This window comes from Nicotiana tabacum, chromosome 19 (assembly GCF_000715075.1).
Source record: "Nicotiana tabacum cultivar K326 chromosome 19, ASM71507v2, whole genome shotgun sequence".
NCBI classification, from domain to species: Eukaryota; Viridiplantae; Streptophyta; class Magnoliopsida; order Solanales; family Solanaceae; genus Nicotiana; species Nicotiana tabacum.
Window position 1 is genome coordinate 119048863 of NC_134098.1, and position 17324 is coordinate 119066186.

The 17324-nt window shown below is 34.7% G+C and overlaps 1 protein-coding gene across 2 annotated transcripts; it reads left to right on the top strand.

The window, feature by feature from the left end:
- Positions 1–4325: 4325 nt before the first annotated feature.
- LOC107788892 (uncharacterized) lies at positions 4326–12632 on the top strand. 2 transcript variants are annotated; one of them, XM_016610623.2, is made up of 10 exons: positions 4326–5801; positions 6457–6691; positions 6779–6912; positions 7002–7070; positions 8286–8780; positions 8892–8960; positions 9982–10146; positions 10767–10983; positions 11135–11476; positions 11871–12632. In XM_016610623.2, the coding sequence occupies exons 1-10, from the start codon at positions 4554–4556 to the stop codon at positions 11984–11986; spliced, it is 3090 nt and encodes a 1029-aa protein (XP_016466109.1). In that variant the 5' UTR covers positions 4326–4553; the 3' UTR covers positions 11987–12632. The 2 variants fall into 2 exon arrangements, with proteins under 2 accessions (XP_016466109.1, XP_016466111.1); XM_016610625.2 differs by having other exon boundaries at positions 4381–5801; positions 6785–6912.
- Positions 12633–17324: the final 4692 nt, after the last annotated feature.

A 17324-nucleotide genomic window follows, 5' to 3' on the forward strand; every position in this document is an offset into this window, starting at 1 on the left:
AGATTTTATATCCGGATTACATGAACTTGAACTGTATAAATTGATTTGACTTAAACTGCTGGATTTGAAAGCATGTCTTTTCTCTGTTGGAATTACTGGAGATGAACTATAACCGTGTAGCTTGTCACTATCTTCAATTCCTTATTTATTACTATTACTTGCTGAGTTGGTTGTACTCATACTACACCTTGTACTTCGTGTGCAGATCCACGTGCTTCTGGACATAGCGGTTTTTGTTTTTCTCGCACAGTTGATTTTTTGGAGATTCAGAGGTAGCTCTCGTGTTTTGCAGACCTTGTCTTTCCTTCCCTATCTCCTTCTTTATTGTATTTGGTCTTAGACTATTATAGACCATTTTCTTTTGACTTGTATCCATATTAGATGCTCATGTACTCAGTGACACCAGATTTTGGGGAGTGTCCATATCAGTATTTATGAGATTTTGTATTGTATTTAAATATTATATTTTCAAACTTAAGAGAAATTGTGGTTTATTGAGATTATCGGCTTGCCTAGTATAGAGATAGGCGCCATCACGACATGTTGGGATTTTGGGTCGTGACACTTTAAGTCTTGAAAAGTACAAAAATAAGCCAAAGGTCAAAAGTTGGGTATTACAAACTTATGGCTTTTGGCTTTTTAGCTTATAAGTTACTTTTTAAAAGCCACTCCAAACACCTTCTCAGTTTTCCACGAATGGCTACCAAAGTTAGGGCTGGTCATATATCGGGTATAACCGATAGCCCAACTCGATAAAATGCTATTGGGTTATCGATATCGGGTTATTGGTAAATAGTTCGATAATTGTTTAATGTTGTTTGACTATTGGGTTATCGGTTAGGGTCTCAGTTTGCCCACTTTCATTAACGGTTTAACCAATAGCCAAGGGCAGATCTATGTAGGGGAAAGGGGGTGGTATGCCACCCTAGGGGTGTCAATGGTTCGATTCGGCTAGTTATTTTATAAAATTTATACCATACGAATTTTTCGATTATTCTATTATGTATAACCAAAATTAGACTTTTTGAAACCGGCCCAATCATGTCGGTTTCTCTTCGGTATCGGTACGGTTCAGTTAATTTTCGGTAATTTTTTTGAATGTCATGTAAAAGTCACTTGTAGAAGTAGAATGCAATAACATACGTACTTTTATAGGACTTAGCAAAGCTCTCTAGACATTTTTTACAGTTTAAAAGATGATGAATTAAGAAAACATGAAAGATGGCTAGTGTATAGATCCATCAACTATTTTACAACAACGTAAAAGAAACTAAGCAAATACAATGAAAATATAAATTACACGAGTGAAAAAATATTAACCAAGCTGGCACTCGAGAATAAAGTTTATAGAAGATTAAATATTCAAAAAAAAATTAAATGATAAGAAAGGAAACATATTCAATACATTGTAGTTTGCTACTCATAATCGCTACAATACCTTGTGTCTTGCTAGTGAATATGCTGAAAATAATTTAGTTTCAATAAGAGTAGCATAATAGGTTTGGGAATTACGATTTTGAGTTTAATTAGTTGTTGGCTTATAATTATTTCATAATTTCAAGGCCCAAAAAAAAAACCAATGCTTTATTATTTTTAAACTTAATATATAAATATATTTTTCACATTGTAAATTTATTCGGTACGGTTTTATATTTTTTTGATTTACCTATCCTAATTATCGGCACGGTTATGAATTTAGATAAAAACATACGGTTTTATTAAATGAAACCTAAAAATCGGTTCATTACGATACAATTTAGTTGGTTTAATCGATTTTTAAATATCCATTGACACTCCTATGACACCCAGTCGCTCGATAGAATTACATGTATGCACTAGTATTTCGCGCGGGTCTACCTTAAGACTGTAGGTGCCATGGTCTACCTTACCAGATGCAAGGCCCTAGAGATCGATACTAGCTTTTCTCAATGCAATTAAATTTAACTTTTCCTCCGCTTGTTCCTTTTCTCCATTCTATTTTCTTTTACTCTCTTTTTCGTAATTTCTCTTAATTTCTTCATCTTTGTATTTTCTCTCTTTATACAATCCCATTTTCTTATTTTGTTTAACTTATAAAATTAAATTTGCTTCTGTTTTCATTTTCTACATCTCAAATTTTTATTTTAATATGACTTAATTATTATTGTAATCCATTTAATGTTATTTTTTCCTTGATTTTAAATAAATGACCAAATATTTTTCCTCAATGCAATTCAATATTACTTTTCCTCTGCTTGTTCCCTTTTCCATCCTCTTTTTCTTATTTTCTTCATCTTTGTATTTACTCTCTTTATAAAACCCTATTTTTTATTATTTATTTAAATTATAAAATTTGATTTTGCTTATGTTTATTTTTTTACATCTCAAAATTTTTATTTGAATATAACTTTAATTATTATTTTTATCCTTCTACTGTTATTTTTTCCTTGATTTCAAATATATGACTCAATATTCTTTATTTGATTATCACGTATTTATTTAGGCACCAAAAATCTTATAAAGCGAACTGAATTAATTTAAAATGGGTTGAACTGAACCGAATTAAACAGAGCGAACCGACCAAATGTACACCCTATTTAACCTCCTCCACTAGTGATAAGTTTACAATAAATATAGTGACACCCGTAACCGTAACCATCAAATTCTGAATACGCCAAGTATATAAAGCCACCTTATGACTTCATTCTCTCAATATCTCTTAGCAGTTACTCTTGATCTTCAGACCTTAATCCTTAGAGTAAGTTTTAAACTTTTCTGAATTTCTCATATTAATTCTTCAATTAAGATTTTTAGTTCTAAACTTTAAAGTTGTTCGATCAGATTTTTAGTTTTTCTATATGTTTCTTTTGTTGCACTGATTCTTTAGTATTTATAATATTAGGATTTTATTATTTTCGTGTGAATTATGCCCACCCGTAGTGAGATAGTTAGTAAGATTAGATTGCTGAATATCTTATTCCTAACTCCCACTAACTTATAACTTTGAAAATTTAGATCATTCATTAGGATCTTCAAATGCAAAAAAAAGTTTTCTTTTTCTAAAGTTGAAATTTAATCCCTCTTTTCTTAAGAGCAAAAATTCAGTTCCTTTCTCTTAACAGTATGATTACGATTTCTATAATAAAATATGAAATTTTTGGATATTTTTTATTCTTATCGGGTAAACCGATAACCAAACCGATAAGGATCGATAACCGACTAACCGATACCCGATAACCGATATCTTATCGGTTCGATTATCGGTTTGCCATATTTTAAAACCGATAACCGATATATCTAACCGAACCGAACCGACCGATACCCAACCCTAACCAAAGTAATCAAGCTTCAGTATGCCGCACAGGTTTTCAAGGAGTTCAAATCTCCTCGTCAAATATGATGGTATATTTAAGAGTAAGTTTATAGTTCTTTTTAAGTAGGATTACTAGTTTTAAGGATCGGAGGAATACTCCGTTTGTTTTATTTTATATTACATGATATTCTTTTTAGTCTATTTCATAAATTTTATGTTTGAACATAATTGAAATTGAAAATTTTATTTTACTTTAATAAAATAATTTATGTCACAAATGTGATAGTATATGTAAAAAGTGAAATTCAAAGTTCTTTTAAATAGGAGTATTAATTTTAGACTAATGATCTATTTGGAAAGCCATGTATGATTACCTGACAATGTAATTACTAGGGTAACAATTACACACTCTCATAATTATACAATACTATGACATGTTTGTTTGCCACAACGTAATTACAGTATAATTTTCACTGTCATATTTGATTGGACAAGTATAATTATATAGTTAAATAAAGAAATCAGTTTAACATATGAATAAATTTTACTACATGACAAACATATGTACATAGTAGATATCAAAAATGAATTAACTAAGAGGTATTTAAAATAAATATTTTCCCATCAATATAAATTAAATAATTATAAATTAGTAAATAATATCATAAAAATAAGTGATATCTTATAAATAAATAATATTGTTACTTAAGCTAATTAATCAAAATTTTATTAACGAGTTTAATTTTTATAACTGACGTATATGAACATATAAAAGGTTAAATATGAGCTTAGAAAGTACTTTTTATAACAAATATTTATACTAATAATTAACTAGTAAATATAAAAAATAAATTTTAATGTGTGACAACTACACAATATATGGAAGCACACCATGAACAATATATTGAAAGGTTAAAAAAGGAGGATAAGAAAAGAAGAGAAACGGTTTTAAATTCACAGTACTTAATATATTTAAAAAAGGACAATAAAAAAAAAAATTAAGAGTTACGATTAGTTTGTAATTTCAAATTGTGTAACTACGTCCAAATTCAATTCATAATAAGTAGGAAGGAGTTTAACACGTGATCAAAGTAGTTTGGGTGTTGATATATTACTAATTACTAATTCTATAAGAACTGGGGAATTAAAACTAGTCGGAGGTGGGCGGTTGAGACCGCAAAATGGAATATAACAGCCTCGTACAGTCGGGGGGAACAAGGTGACACAAAACCGCCGTGCACCACCGCCCGCCGCGACAACTATGGCGGAAGACGACGATGACAGCTTCGGCGATTTCACCTTCGCATCTACGAATTCCCTCAACACCCAATTCACCCTACCACCCAAATCAATCGACCCCTCCGCTGAAGACGATGAATGGGGTGATTTCGTCGAACACCCTAGCGGATCTGAACCTTCCACTGCATCCTCCCTCACCCAATCTAAACCCTTCGACCCTTTTGGTAATAGTCCTTCCGTTTCTGAATCTGGGTGGGTAAAACCTTGTGGTGCTCTTCCACTTTCATTATTCGGCGAAGCAGAAGCAGAAGATGATGACGTGGATAAAGAGAAACAAAAGCCTGCTGAAGAGAATACCAATACTAAAGTAAGAAATAACGGTTCTAATTCCAATTTGGGTTATGGATTTGATTCAGTTATTTCAAACTTATACAACCAAGATCACAACTTGAAATCACAAAATGGGTCTCTTTCAAATTCCAATAAATTGGTAGGTTTGAATAGTGTTAAGTCGAATTCCAAAGATTCCGCTTTCCAGTTGAATGGGTCGGGTTTCGATCCAAATTCGGGTTCTCCTTGTGTTAGTAGAGTGCAGAGCTTGAACTACCTGGCTAGCTTGAATGAAGAGGTTCAACAGATCAAGACAGGAAGTACAAATGTATCAAATTCAAATTTTTCTATGTTGAATCCGGACTTTGATTTGTCCAAATCTAATCAGAATGGATTGGACAGAACTTTGAGTGTAGATGCTGTAACAAGCTTGAATGATCAGTGTCTGCAGATCAAGACCAAAAGCACTGGGTTTGATTTCGAGTCGAATGCATCGAGTTCATCAGCAAATTTCACAAGTTCTAGTTTTGGTGTGTGGAATCCGGTTTTCCATGTGTCCAAATCCAATCAGAATGGTTTGAATAGAACTTTGAGTCTGGATGGTCTCACAAATTTGAATGATCATCAGAGTCAGCAGATTAAGACTGAAAGTGGGGTGCTGGTTCCCAATTCAAATGGTTATAGTTCTTCTGTAAATGCACCAAGTTCAACTTTAAGTGGATGGGACTTCGATTTTGGTGGATTTGGATCCGATGCTGGGAGGTCGATTTCTACAGCTAGTCCGGATATTAGTGGGTTGAATTCAAACTTCAATGCTGTTGGCTCAAGTGAAAATTTGAATGATGCTCACAACAACAATGATGACAACGATGATGATGATGATGGATGGGAGTTCAAGGATGCTTACTCAATGTCAACCGTCAAAGATGGTAACAATAAGGTAAAGCCTGACATTTCTCCCATCGATAATAGTTATGTTGTGCACTAGTGTAAAAACCTTCTCTGCACTGTTTTAGACTCACATATTTTTGAGTAAGGTAATAATATTATAAATCACTAGCACAAAGGGAGTGCTTATAGTAGTAAAACCATTACAGACAGAGAGCAAAAATAGTCTTGTAGTAGATCATTATAAGGATACTAGGTTGTCTAAAATAGAAAATACATCATCTAAGAAGCCTTCTTTAAACCAAAAGTGAAATAAAAATATATAATTCATCTTTGTTCTAGTGGTATTTTTGGGTAATTTATTTTGTCCATTCACATGTTCGTGCAATTTTGTTATTTTGGTTACTTTTATTTATTTATTAACACTAAGTCTGGTGTTTGTCATGAGTTCTTTTTTCTCTGGTTAGAGGTTGTATCAGGGAAAGTGAACTCCTAATTTACCCTAAACGGCAAATTATTCAATATTGGGATGAAATGTGCCTGAATTTAGTAGAATGAACATAGAGGATTCATATAGTGACTCCAGCTTGTTTAAGATTGAGGAATAGTTGATTGATTTCTTGATTGGTTACATTTTTGTTCTTATTTACTAGTTTGTAGGCATGAGGGTGTTTATGGTTCACTAATCTTGTTCTTTCTGTGTGAAGGCTACCTCAGAGGCGAAAGAATTGCAGCAAACTAATGCATCCTCTTTCGCTTTTCATAATGGCTTGAATGGCTCAGTCGACTTGTTTGCAACATCTAACGGATCGGTAACAGCTGATTCTAAGGCACATCACGCTGGTGACATGAAGGCATATTCCTCTGGATTTGGCAATAGTCTAAATGGTTCGATCGATTTATTTTCCACGCCAAATGAACCAATTGATCTATTTGCAACATGTAATGGGATTTCTTCTGTTCACCCTGACAATATATTTGGATTTGATATTGAACCATCTATTGCATCTAAAAATGTTTACATTTCAGCATCAGATGGTAGAGGTGAACAAAAAGAGAGTAATGATTCACTGGACCCTCATCCAGTTGTTGGGAGTGCTGAAACCGATGAGGATTTTGGGGACTTTACGACGGCATTTTCAGATTCTGGATTGAAACCAGAGGTAATTTTATTTTGATATTTTTGTTATTGTATACCACTATTGGAGTTTTTCCCCTTATAGGCCATTCTTCTTTTTATCTTTTTGTGCAGGAAGAATGGAAGGTTAATGATGTTACTCATTATGAACTCCAAGCTTCTGAATGTGATGATAAAGACCAGGTCAATTGTTGACTTAATGGCACTCCTTTTGGTTAAGAAATTTCTATTTTTTTTTTGCTGGGGAAAAGATTAATTGCCTCTTCCTTTTTTTTTCTCCTTTTATTTTCATATATTTTGTTAAGTTCGAGACAAGAGGGGTTGCTCTGATGGTAAGCAACCTTCACTTCCAACCAAGAGGTTGTGAGTTCGAGTCACCCCAAGAGCAAGGTGGGGAGTTCTTGGAGGGAAGGATGCCGAGGGTCTATTGGAAACAGTCTCTCTATCTCATGGCAGGGGTAAGGTCTGCGTACACACTACCCTCCCAGACCCCACTAGTGGGATTATACTGGGTTGTTGTTGTTGTTGTTGTTATATTTTGTTAAGTTCAGTTAGCAATCTGGACTTTGTTGAAGAGAGTCTGTGTTTAGTATTTACTCGTTTCTTTTGGCTCTGCTCCCTTGTTTTTCTTTTTTTGTTTGCTAAACATTTTTGGACTTTGTTAAAGATAACTGTTCGTTCAGCATTTAGTTTATTCCATTTGCATCCTCTTCTCATTTTTTTCTTTTCAACCTAGCTTAACAATTGAACTTTGCTACAGTTTGTACCTTCTACGTAGCATTTTGGTCATGGTGAATGCTTTGCCCCTATCAATACATGGTATCTCTGTTTTACAGTAAATGTATAAGCAAGGTGCTAAAAGTTTGATACGAAGTTCCAATCTTCGTCACTTGTCTTTTTCATTCCTACAACCATGGCGCCTGCATGTGTCTCTTGCAAAATTCTTCTTCCCTTGTTCCATCTATGCTTGATTTCTGCAGAGTATGCCTTCTCCAGATATATTTGGCCATTTGGAGCTTTCTATTCTTTTGTGCTCTTTCCAACAACGATGTTTCCTTTTATACATTAATAATAAATCTCTAAGTTTACTCTTGGCATGATTAGGGACGTGTGTGTGTGTGTAATGGTTGGACTGTTCTTCTCTTTCTTTATAGAAATTTTTTTGTAGGTTTTTGGTCTGTTTTTATAGGTAGGAACATTTGATTAAATGAAATACATGTAAAGTAACTACTATATTCAGCCTCTTTATTCTCTTAAATTGCCACGTTTAGAGTTGAGAACTGCATCATCTACCAAGATTGGTAGAGCTTTTCTTTTTTACATTTTGAACTTAGGTAAGTATAGTGTATAGGCAACTTATTTCCAGCCCTTCCTTACCTATTCTTGAATATTATCCAGGTGAAGGAGTTAAAGTTAGAGAATCATAAAGGGGCTCTTCCCCTATCAATATTTGGTGATGAAGAGCAGGAGATTGATGGTTCATCTAATATTGAAGATATTTTTGTCCCCCATAATGCTTCTTATTCGAAGAATGATAGAAGTCCAGATTCAAACATTTCCATTAATGATCTCATTTCAAATTTATATAGCCAAGCTGAACAAATCTCACCTGCTCACTCTGTTCAAGTACCAAATAGCATCAGTGACAATCCACAAGATTTAGTCTCAAATTCAAATCTGGTGAATGGTGAGGATGACTTGGATGATGGTGAATGGGAGTTTAAGGATGGCTCTTCTCAAATGAGAACAGATAACGATACTTCTCTTCTTACTTCTGATGATCCACCAAAGAGAAGCTTTTCCAAACTCAATCTGGATAATTATTTGGATTTGTACTCTAAATTAAGGAAGGAGTTGTGCTATCATGCTAAACGCCATCTCGATGAGCTTAAGGTCTGTGTGGTTGCTCTTTATATTTTGAATTGTCGTCAGTAGTTCCACATACAGAGAACTAGCTGAATTTATGTACTGGTGCATTGACTTGTTTATATTATATTCTTCCAGAGAGCTCAAAGCATTGATGGACTTCCAGTAGAGGAAGCAAAAATTTCAACGCTTAATAAGGAAATTGAGGTTTGTGCTCTTCTATCTATGTCATATATTACTGAATATTACGGACATTTGCTCATGAACAATATCCTCTTTTCTGTTCCCTTCCAACTTGTGAGATTACCAACTTTTGAGAAATGTTGAATTCCTGCTACCGATACCCGAGGATCTAACTAGGTTTCGGGAAAATGTAGAACGTTACTATGTCATGGAACTTCCTATGTATAAAAGGAGGAAGTTTCCTTTGATGAAACCTAGAATTTGTATGCAATGCACAGTGTATTTCTGAGATTTAATGGAAACTTCTAGTGGAACTGACATATACAACCCCTGCCGGGTGGGTGCACTTGCTTATGTATGCGAGTTGGGTTCATACTTTATCAAACTATTAGTAGTTGCCTTTCCATTTAGCTTAGCTGAGACTACTTTGTTCTGACAACTTTGAACTGTCACGTTGATTGTTCATGCTGCTTAAATCTCATTGCCATATTCTGGCATGGGTCTAATATAATAGAGCCTAGTATTCCATTTTGGGAAGCGGACAGTGGTTTACCATGAGCCAAAGTGTAAACATGACATCCGATATAAAGAGCGTTTTGGTCTCCAAACTTCTGTCCCTCTTTGAGTTCTTTTTCTTCATTCTGTGCTTTATTGAGATCCACACTTTTGTCCTCAAGGAGTTGAAATTTGAAAACAGGTGCTTTTCAATTAGGTCTGCTAGATCTGGTGATAGGAATCTTCTAAAAATAGGTGCTGCTCAATTCGGGGAACTCAAGGATGGGAACTGGATACTGAGAGCTGTTTGGTTTCCAATAAATTATTTTAGGTTAAGGTTCTTTGGGAATCGTTTTCACCACCATCTCATGTTTTCATATGCCTCCTTGATTCACTAGGTTTCAGTGCTCTCTGTTTCTAATAGTTTTGAGACAAAAAAAATCTAATAATAAGGTGTGAATTTGCCCTTTTTCTTTTATTTCCTCAATACGATGTGCAAAATGTTCTTTCTCAGTGTTTAATGCTATATGTAATATATTTCATTCTATAGGAGGCTTGCAAGGATATTGACCTGGATAATGCTATGTGCAAGGATGGCCATATGGAAGGACATTTACATCAGAATGCTTGTATGAGTGCATTTATTGAGATTTTGCAGGAACCAGAATTTCAAATACTTGAATCAGACTACCAATTATCAAGGAGACTATCATTGGTATGTCATTTTCTCCATTTCCTAATGCTTAGGAAACTTCTTAACTGCTATATTCTTAGATTTAATTCCTAATTTACTTATCAATTAAGTAATTATGATGTTGTTTACTAATAGAATATTAAAGTTTTTTCCATTTTGGAAAAAAAGACTCTTTAAGTTTTCTCAATATATTCAGCAAGTTTCTGAACTACTTAGTATCCAAATTTGTAATTCTATTGAACTAGACTTCTTGATTTTTGAATAAATTAACAACGTTTACTGAGATATCACAAACTTGTCTCAATTTAATCAAAGTTGGGTAAGTCCCTTTTGTCGTCATCAGAGAAAAAGTGTTGTTTTGAGCTTGGGCATTGCATTGTAACAACGCTTAGCTTGACGCCCAGGCCTAATCAAGGCAATAATGTCAATGTACGGCTTTTTGGGTTTGAATTTCAAACCAATACTGAATATTTTCTAACAAATCCACTCATCAAAGAAAAATGCTTCGTATAAAATCCCATGTACTTGGTCATCCTTTTCGATGTTGTGCTTGTTTATTCATTTGTTATCATGAAACACAAGAAAGAAAGAAGAAACAAGCTTTGATTTGCTATACTTACATGTCATTTTCTGGTAAATAGGTGGAGAATGATTTGGAAACAACAGTGGATCTTGTAAGACATGCTACAATGATGCTAAAGATTTTGAGATCAGGATCTTTGGAGGAGCAATCAATTTATGTTTCAGTATGGTATAAAATGATCTCTGTTTGTGCCCAAGAGTTGCAACATGGCTCCTGTATCTGGAAGAAGATATTGGAAATGAATGCTCAGAGTCATATGTTATCTCTCCCTCGAGGTACATTATCTGTATCTTATTGGTGCATGGCCCACAAAAAAATGGCTTAATGAAAAGTTTGTTGGCCCATAATAGGGAATTCCATGGAATTGTTTTGTAGGAAAGATTCCATTTCGCTGTTCCAGTTTCTCATTTAATATGATAAATGCAGGAAGGGCATTCGTCCGGGCCCTGGGTGAGATCTATAGGGTTACTGTAGTGCTTGAAGCATCTGTGAAACTTTGCAAACCTTGGATTTGGTCGAATTCTGCTCAGTGTACAAGTATTCATTCTATGCTAGATGAATGTCACACTATGTGGTCCTCTTTGGGTCTTGGAGAAGCTGTGTCGAGTATGTTAGACTCTGCTTCTTCTGGAGATGGGAGTTCTGTTGCTTCATTGCTTGACTCTATCAAGTTAATTCATAGTCTTGATGCACTTACCCTTCAAAAACATCTCTATGCTCAGAAAGAAGTGTGTAGGCTGTCGCTTCTAACTTTGGAAGTATTACCAGGTATATTAATTCTAAAAGATCATGATTTTCAGTGTGAATTATTATTGCACTTCTTACCGTTCTTGTGACAAAGCCATTGTTAGTAGCAGGAGCCACAGAGTCATGACAATGTAATGGTTCCTATTGTTGAAGATACATAACAAGATATTGAAACTTAAAAAAGGAATGTTAAAAAAAAATTAGGTGTAGTCCTAGGCTGAAACTTGTGCAATAACTTTGTTCTTAATTGTTCTTTTGTTACTATGATTGGTGTGGTAGAATAAGAATATAGTAAAACTCATTGAACTGCTTGGTTCTGTTATAATTTCTCGGGAATCAACCTTCACACATTGGGTATTATTCTCGCAAGTCTGCTAATTTCACTTTACATTCTTTTACCCTTGCAATGAAACAGGGTTGAAACTTATCGACTGGAATGGAGAGCATTACTTCCTCACACTTGCAAATCTGTGGGCAAACCTTATAAGCAGTGACCCTCCGGAGTTGCCTCATTTAACTATTGGATGGTGAGAAAATATCTAAGGTTGGTATCAAATATGTGATGTGTCAAATCTGAGATGAGGTACTTGGATTAGCACCATGTCAACTGGAGATTGCTCTGCAGAGGCTGCAGTGAGGAATGTAGACTGCTTATTCTCCAGGACTCTGGCCTTTGACTTAATTGGAAGAGTTTTGTGCGCACAAAAGTATGCTCTCGGACAAAAAAAGGTAGCTCTGAACATGGAGAATACTGAGAGGAATGTGCAGAAGCACAGCTTGAGGATCCTTTACAAACAGAGTAGAAAGATGCAGTGAGACATGAATTACATTGATTTTGGTTTTGGCATTCTTTTCTCGCAAGATATGTTGTAAGCATAGTATCAGTAGGTCATTATTCCGATTTTCCCCTCAATTGGGGAAAGGGAGGAGGTGTGTGACCTTGGTCACGGTTGTACCATTAAGTTGCATGTGTATAAGTTGTATTTATTTGGTGAAATCTTATGTTACATCCATAAAGATAGAAGTAGGATTGTAACTTGTAAGGAAACAGAACAAAGATCTCGATTCTTTTGCAGCGCCTGTTTGCTTAATTTCTGATCTGCAGTGGTGAACTCTAAGGAATGGTTTGGTAGGAGGTATTAGAAAAAATAATGTAAGCATTAGCTCTATGCATTACTAATTTCTTGTTTGGTACATTTTTTTAACCTGTGTATAACTAATACATCATACTTGGTATTATCCTATGTATAAATAATGCATAGAAAACCATGGCATTAGTAATACCAAGGCTACTAATGCTTGCATTATGTTAGTTAAAAACAAAATTATCCTTAAAGTCCCTTAAAGCTTGAGAATATGGAGGGCATTTTTGTAAACAACTATTTTTCTTAAAAATTATGCAATGCATTATAATTTTAATACACCACACCAAACATTAGATAAGAAATAATATCTTCATAACTAATGCTTGCATTACTAACCCATGCATTACTAATAGTCTAATACATCTTATTCCGCACTATTCTTATACACCCTACCAAACGACCCGTAAGGTGTAAAATGTCAACTTAGAATTGGTTCCGCAGGATTCAGTTGTATTTGTTGCTTCTTTAAGTGAAAGATAATAAGGTTTGAATCTTTTGAGGGGTAAGTCAAGGTGTGAACATCTTTTCCCTAGCCCTTTATTCAGTTATTGGATTTTGCTGAAAGTCAAAAATTTCGTTTCATTATTGGTGCTAAATGTTTTATATTCTTGCAAAAAATTTCATCAGCCATGTTTGTTTCAATTTTATTGTTTAAGAATGTCTTTCCTCTCTCACACAAAAGCTCATAAATGAAAAAATCTGAAAACTTCTCTTTATACTATCTTTTCCAAACAACTTATTCAGAAAATTCGTTTTAAAGAGAACAAAAGAGTTCGGGCCACGAGTGCCAATTTTTCTAAGTTTCGGTCTTAATTGACATTAATATTTTACACTTTCTTAAATAATTGTAACTAGATAAATAAAAATTTGTATTGTTATAAAATAAAAACTGTAAAGTAAAGACAAATATAGAGAGAAACTGATATATTATTCAAACTTCAAACTTATGTACATAATGAACTGAAAACTCCTCTATTTATAGAAGAAATGTAGCGGCTGCGAGGCTTTTCACGAAGCAGCTACAAGGCTTTTCTTTAACTGCTTGTAAGCTGTCTGCATGAGTTGCTTGCAACTTGCCTGTTTAATAAGAAGCTGCTGCAAATCATTTCATTGAGCTGCTTGCAACCTGCCTGCATCAGCTGCTTGTAGATAAACTTCAACAGAGTACTAAATGGATAATCTTCTTCAGGAAGATTATCTATAGCGGAGTAATAAATGAACATCCACAATATAATTATTTTCATAACACTCCCCCTTGGATGTTCATTAAAAGGTATTGTGCCTCGTTAAAACCTTACTAGGAAAAACCCAGTGGAAAAAATCCTAGTGAAGGAAAAAGAGTATACATATTTAGTAATACACATTTCTAGTTGCCTCATTAAAAACTTATAAGGAAAACCATGTGGGAAAAAATCTTAGTAAGGAAAAAAAGAGTACATCGCGTATTTTACTCTCCCTGATGAAAACCTTGTTTCAAATATTTGAGTCTCCGCATTCCAATCTTATATACCATCTTCTCAAAAGTTGAAGTTGGCAAAGATTTAGTGAATAAATCTGCCGGATTGTCACTTGAACGGATTTGCTGCACATCATGTGTGTAGAATAATTTTGGTGAAATGTGTTTCGTTCTATCTCCTTTATTAAATTCTCCCTTCGATTGGGCTATGCATGCAGCATTGTCTTCGTATAAAATTGTGAATCTTTTATCACACTCCAAACCACATTTTTCTTGAATAAAATGAATCACTGATATCAACCATACGCATTCCCTACTTGCTTCATAAATAGCTATTATCTCAGCATGATTTGAAGAAGTAGCAACAATTGACTGCTTTGTGGAGCGCCATGATATGACAGTACCTCCACATATAAACACGTACCAGATTTGAGATCGAGCTTTATGGGGATCAGATAAATAACCTGCATCTGCATAACCAACAAGATCTTCACTACCTTTGTTAGCATAAAACAAACCCATATCAAGAGTTCCCTTTAAATATCGCAAAATATGCTTAATCCCATTCCAATGTCTCCAAGTAGGAGAAGAGCTATATCTTGCTAGTAAATTAACAGAAAATGTTATGTCAGGCCTTGTAGCATTAGCAAGATACATAAGTGCACCAATTGCACTGAGATAGGGTGTTTCAGGACCAAGGAGTTCCTCATCCTCTTCTGGAGGTCGGGACGGGTCCTTATTCACTTCAAGTGATCGAACAACCATTGGTGTACTCAATGAGTGCGCTTTGTTCATGTAAAAGCATTTTAAGACCCTTTATGTATAGGCAGATTGATGCATAAAGATCTCGTTTGCTAAATGTTCAATTTGCAATCCAAGACAAAGTTTTGTTTTTCCAAGATGTTTCATCTCAAATTCTTTCTTAAGATATTCAATTGCCTTTTGGAGTTCCAACAAGATTTATATCATCAACATAAACAGCAAGTATAACAAATTCTTATGTCATTTTCTTTATAAAAATACATGAACAAATAATATCATTTATGTAACCCTCTTTCAGTAAATATTCACTAAGGCGATTATACCACATGCACCCAGATTGCTTTAAACCGTACAAAGATCTTTGTAATCTGATTGAATACATTTCCCGATATTTTGAATATGCTTCAGGCATTTTAAATCCTTCAGGTATTTTTATGTAAATCTCATTATCAAGTGACCCATATAGATAAGCTGTAACCACATTCATCATATGTATTTCAAGTCTTTCACGTAAGGCTAAACTGATGAGATATCGAAATGTTATGGCATCCATAACTGGTGAATATGTTTCTTCATAATCGACTCGAGGTCGTTGTGAGAATTCTTGTGCGACAAGGCGAGCCTTGTATCTTTCAACTTCATTTTGGTCATTCCTTTTTCGCACAAAAACCCATTTATGACCAACTGGTTTTACACCAGCAGGTGTTTGAACTACTGGTCCAAAGACCTCTCTTTTAGCAAGTGCGTTCAATTCTGATTGAATTGCCCCTTGCCATTTTGGCCAATCATATCTTTGTTGACATTCTTCGACAGATCGGGGTTCAAAATCCTCACTATCTTGCATAATGTTAAGTGCAACATTATATGCAAAAATATTATCCACCACTATTTCAGATCGATTTAAATTAATCCCATCACCAGTAGAACTTATTAAAAGTTCCTTACTCACTTGAGTCTCGGGTTCATTGATTTCTTCAGGAATCTCAGAACTAATCAGATCTTGGGTCTCTTCAGGAGATCCCTTCATAATATCATTTTGATCATTTGTCGATTTTCTTTTTCTAGGATTTCGATCCTTAGAACCCAAAGGCCTACCACGCTTCAGGCGTGCTTTAGGTTCACTAGTTCTTATGCTAGTAGATGGTCCTGCTGGGACATCAATTCGTATAGGCACATTATCTGTAGGGATATGTAACTTAGTTATCCTTTTCAAATCAGTAAACGTGTCTGGCATTTGATTTGCTATATTTTGTAAATGGATGATCTTCTGGACCTCCTGGTTACATATAGGGGTACGTGGATCAAAATAAGATAATGATGAAACTTTCCACACAATTTCTCTTTTGATTTCCTTTTTCTCTCCCCCTAATTGTGGAAAATTTATTTCATCAAATCGACAATATGCAAATCGAGCAGTAAATAAATCTCCCGTAAATGGTTCAAGATAGCGAATAATAGAGGGTGATTCAAACCCAATATATATTCCTAACCTTCTTTGGGGGCCCATCTTACTGCGCTGTGGTAGTGTTACTGGCACATATACAGCACATTCAAAAATTCGTAGATGGGCAATATTTCGTTCATGACCAAAAACTAATTGTGACGGAGAATATTTATTATAATGTGTTGGTCTGAGACGGATAAGTGACGATGTGTGCAAGATAGCATGGCCCCAAACAGTAGTGGACAATTTTATTTTCATAAGTAGTGGTCTTGCTATTAATTGTAGTCGTTTAATAAATGACTTTGCAAGGCCATTTTGAGTATGAACATAAGCTACATGATGTTCAACTTTTATTCCAACTGATAGACAGTAATTATCAAAAGTTTGAGATAAGAATTCTCCAGCATTATCAAGGCGAATAGCCTTTATAGGATAATCTGGGAATTGTGCCCTTAATCGAATTATTTGGGCTAATAACTTTGCAAACGCCTAGTTGCGAGATGATAGTAGGCAAACATGAGACCATCTTGAAGATGCATCTATTAGGACCATAAAATATCTAAACAGCCCATTTGGTGGGTGAATAGGTCCACATATATCCCCATGTATACGTTCTAAAAAGGTAGGGGACTCAATGCCAACCTTCATTGGTGACGGTCTAGTGATCATTTTGCCTTGATAACAAGCATCACAAGATAATTCATCATTTGTAAGAATCTTCAGGTTCTTTAATGGATGCCCACTCGAATTTTTAGTAATTCGTCTCATCATTATTGATCCAGGATGGATGGCCCAAACGGCCATGCCAAAGCACAAAAATATTTGAATCAGTAAACTTCTGGTTTACGATAGAGTGTGCTTCAACTGTACGAATCTTTAAATAGTATAAGCCAGAAGATAAAGTTGGTAACTTTTCTACAATGCATTTCTGGCCAGAAATATTCTTTGTAATACAAAGATATTCCACGTTCATTTCATCTATTGTCTCAACATGATACCCATTTCGGCGGATATCTATAGAACTCAACAAGTTTCTTCGGGACTTGGAGGAGAATAATGCAT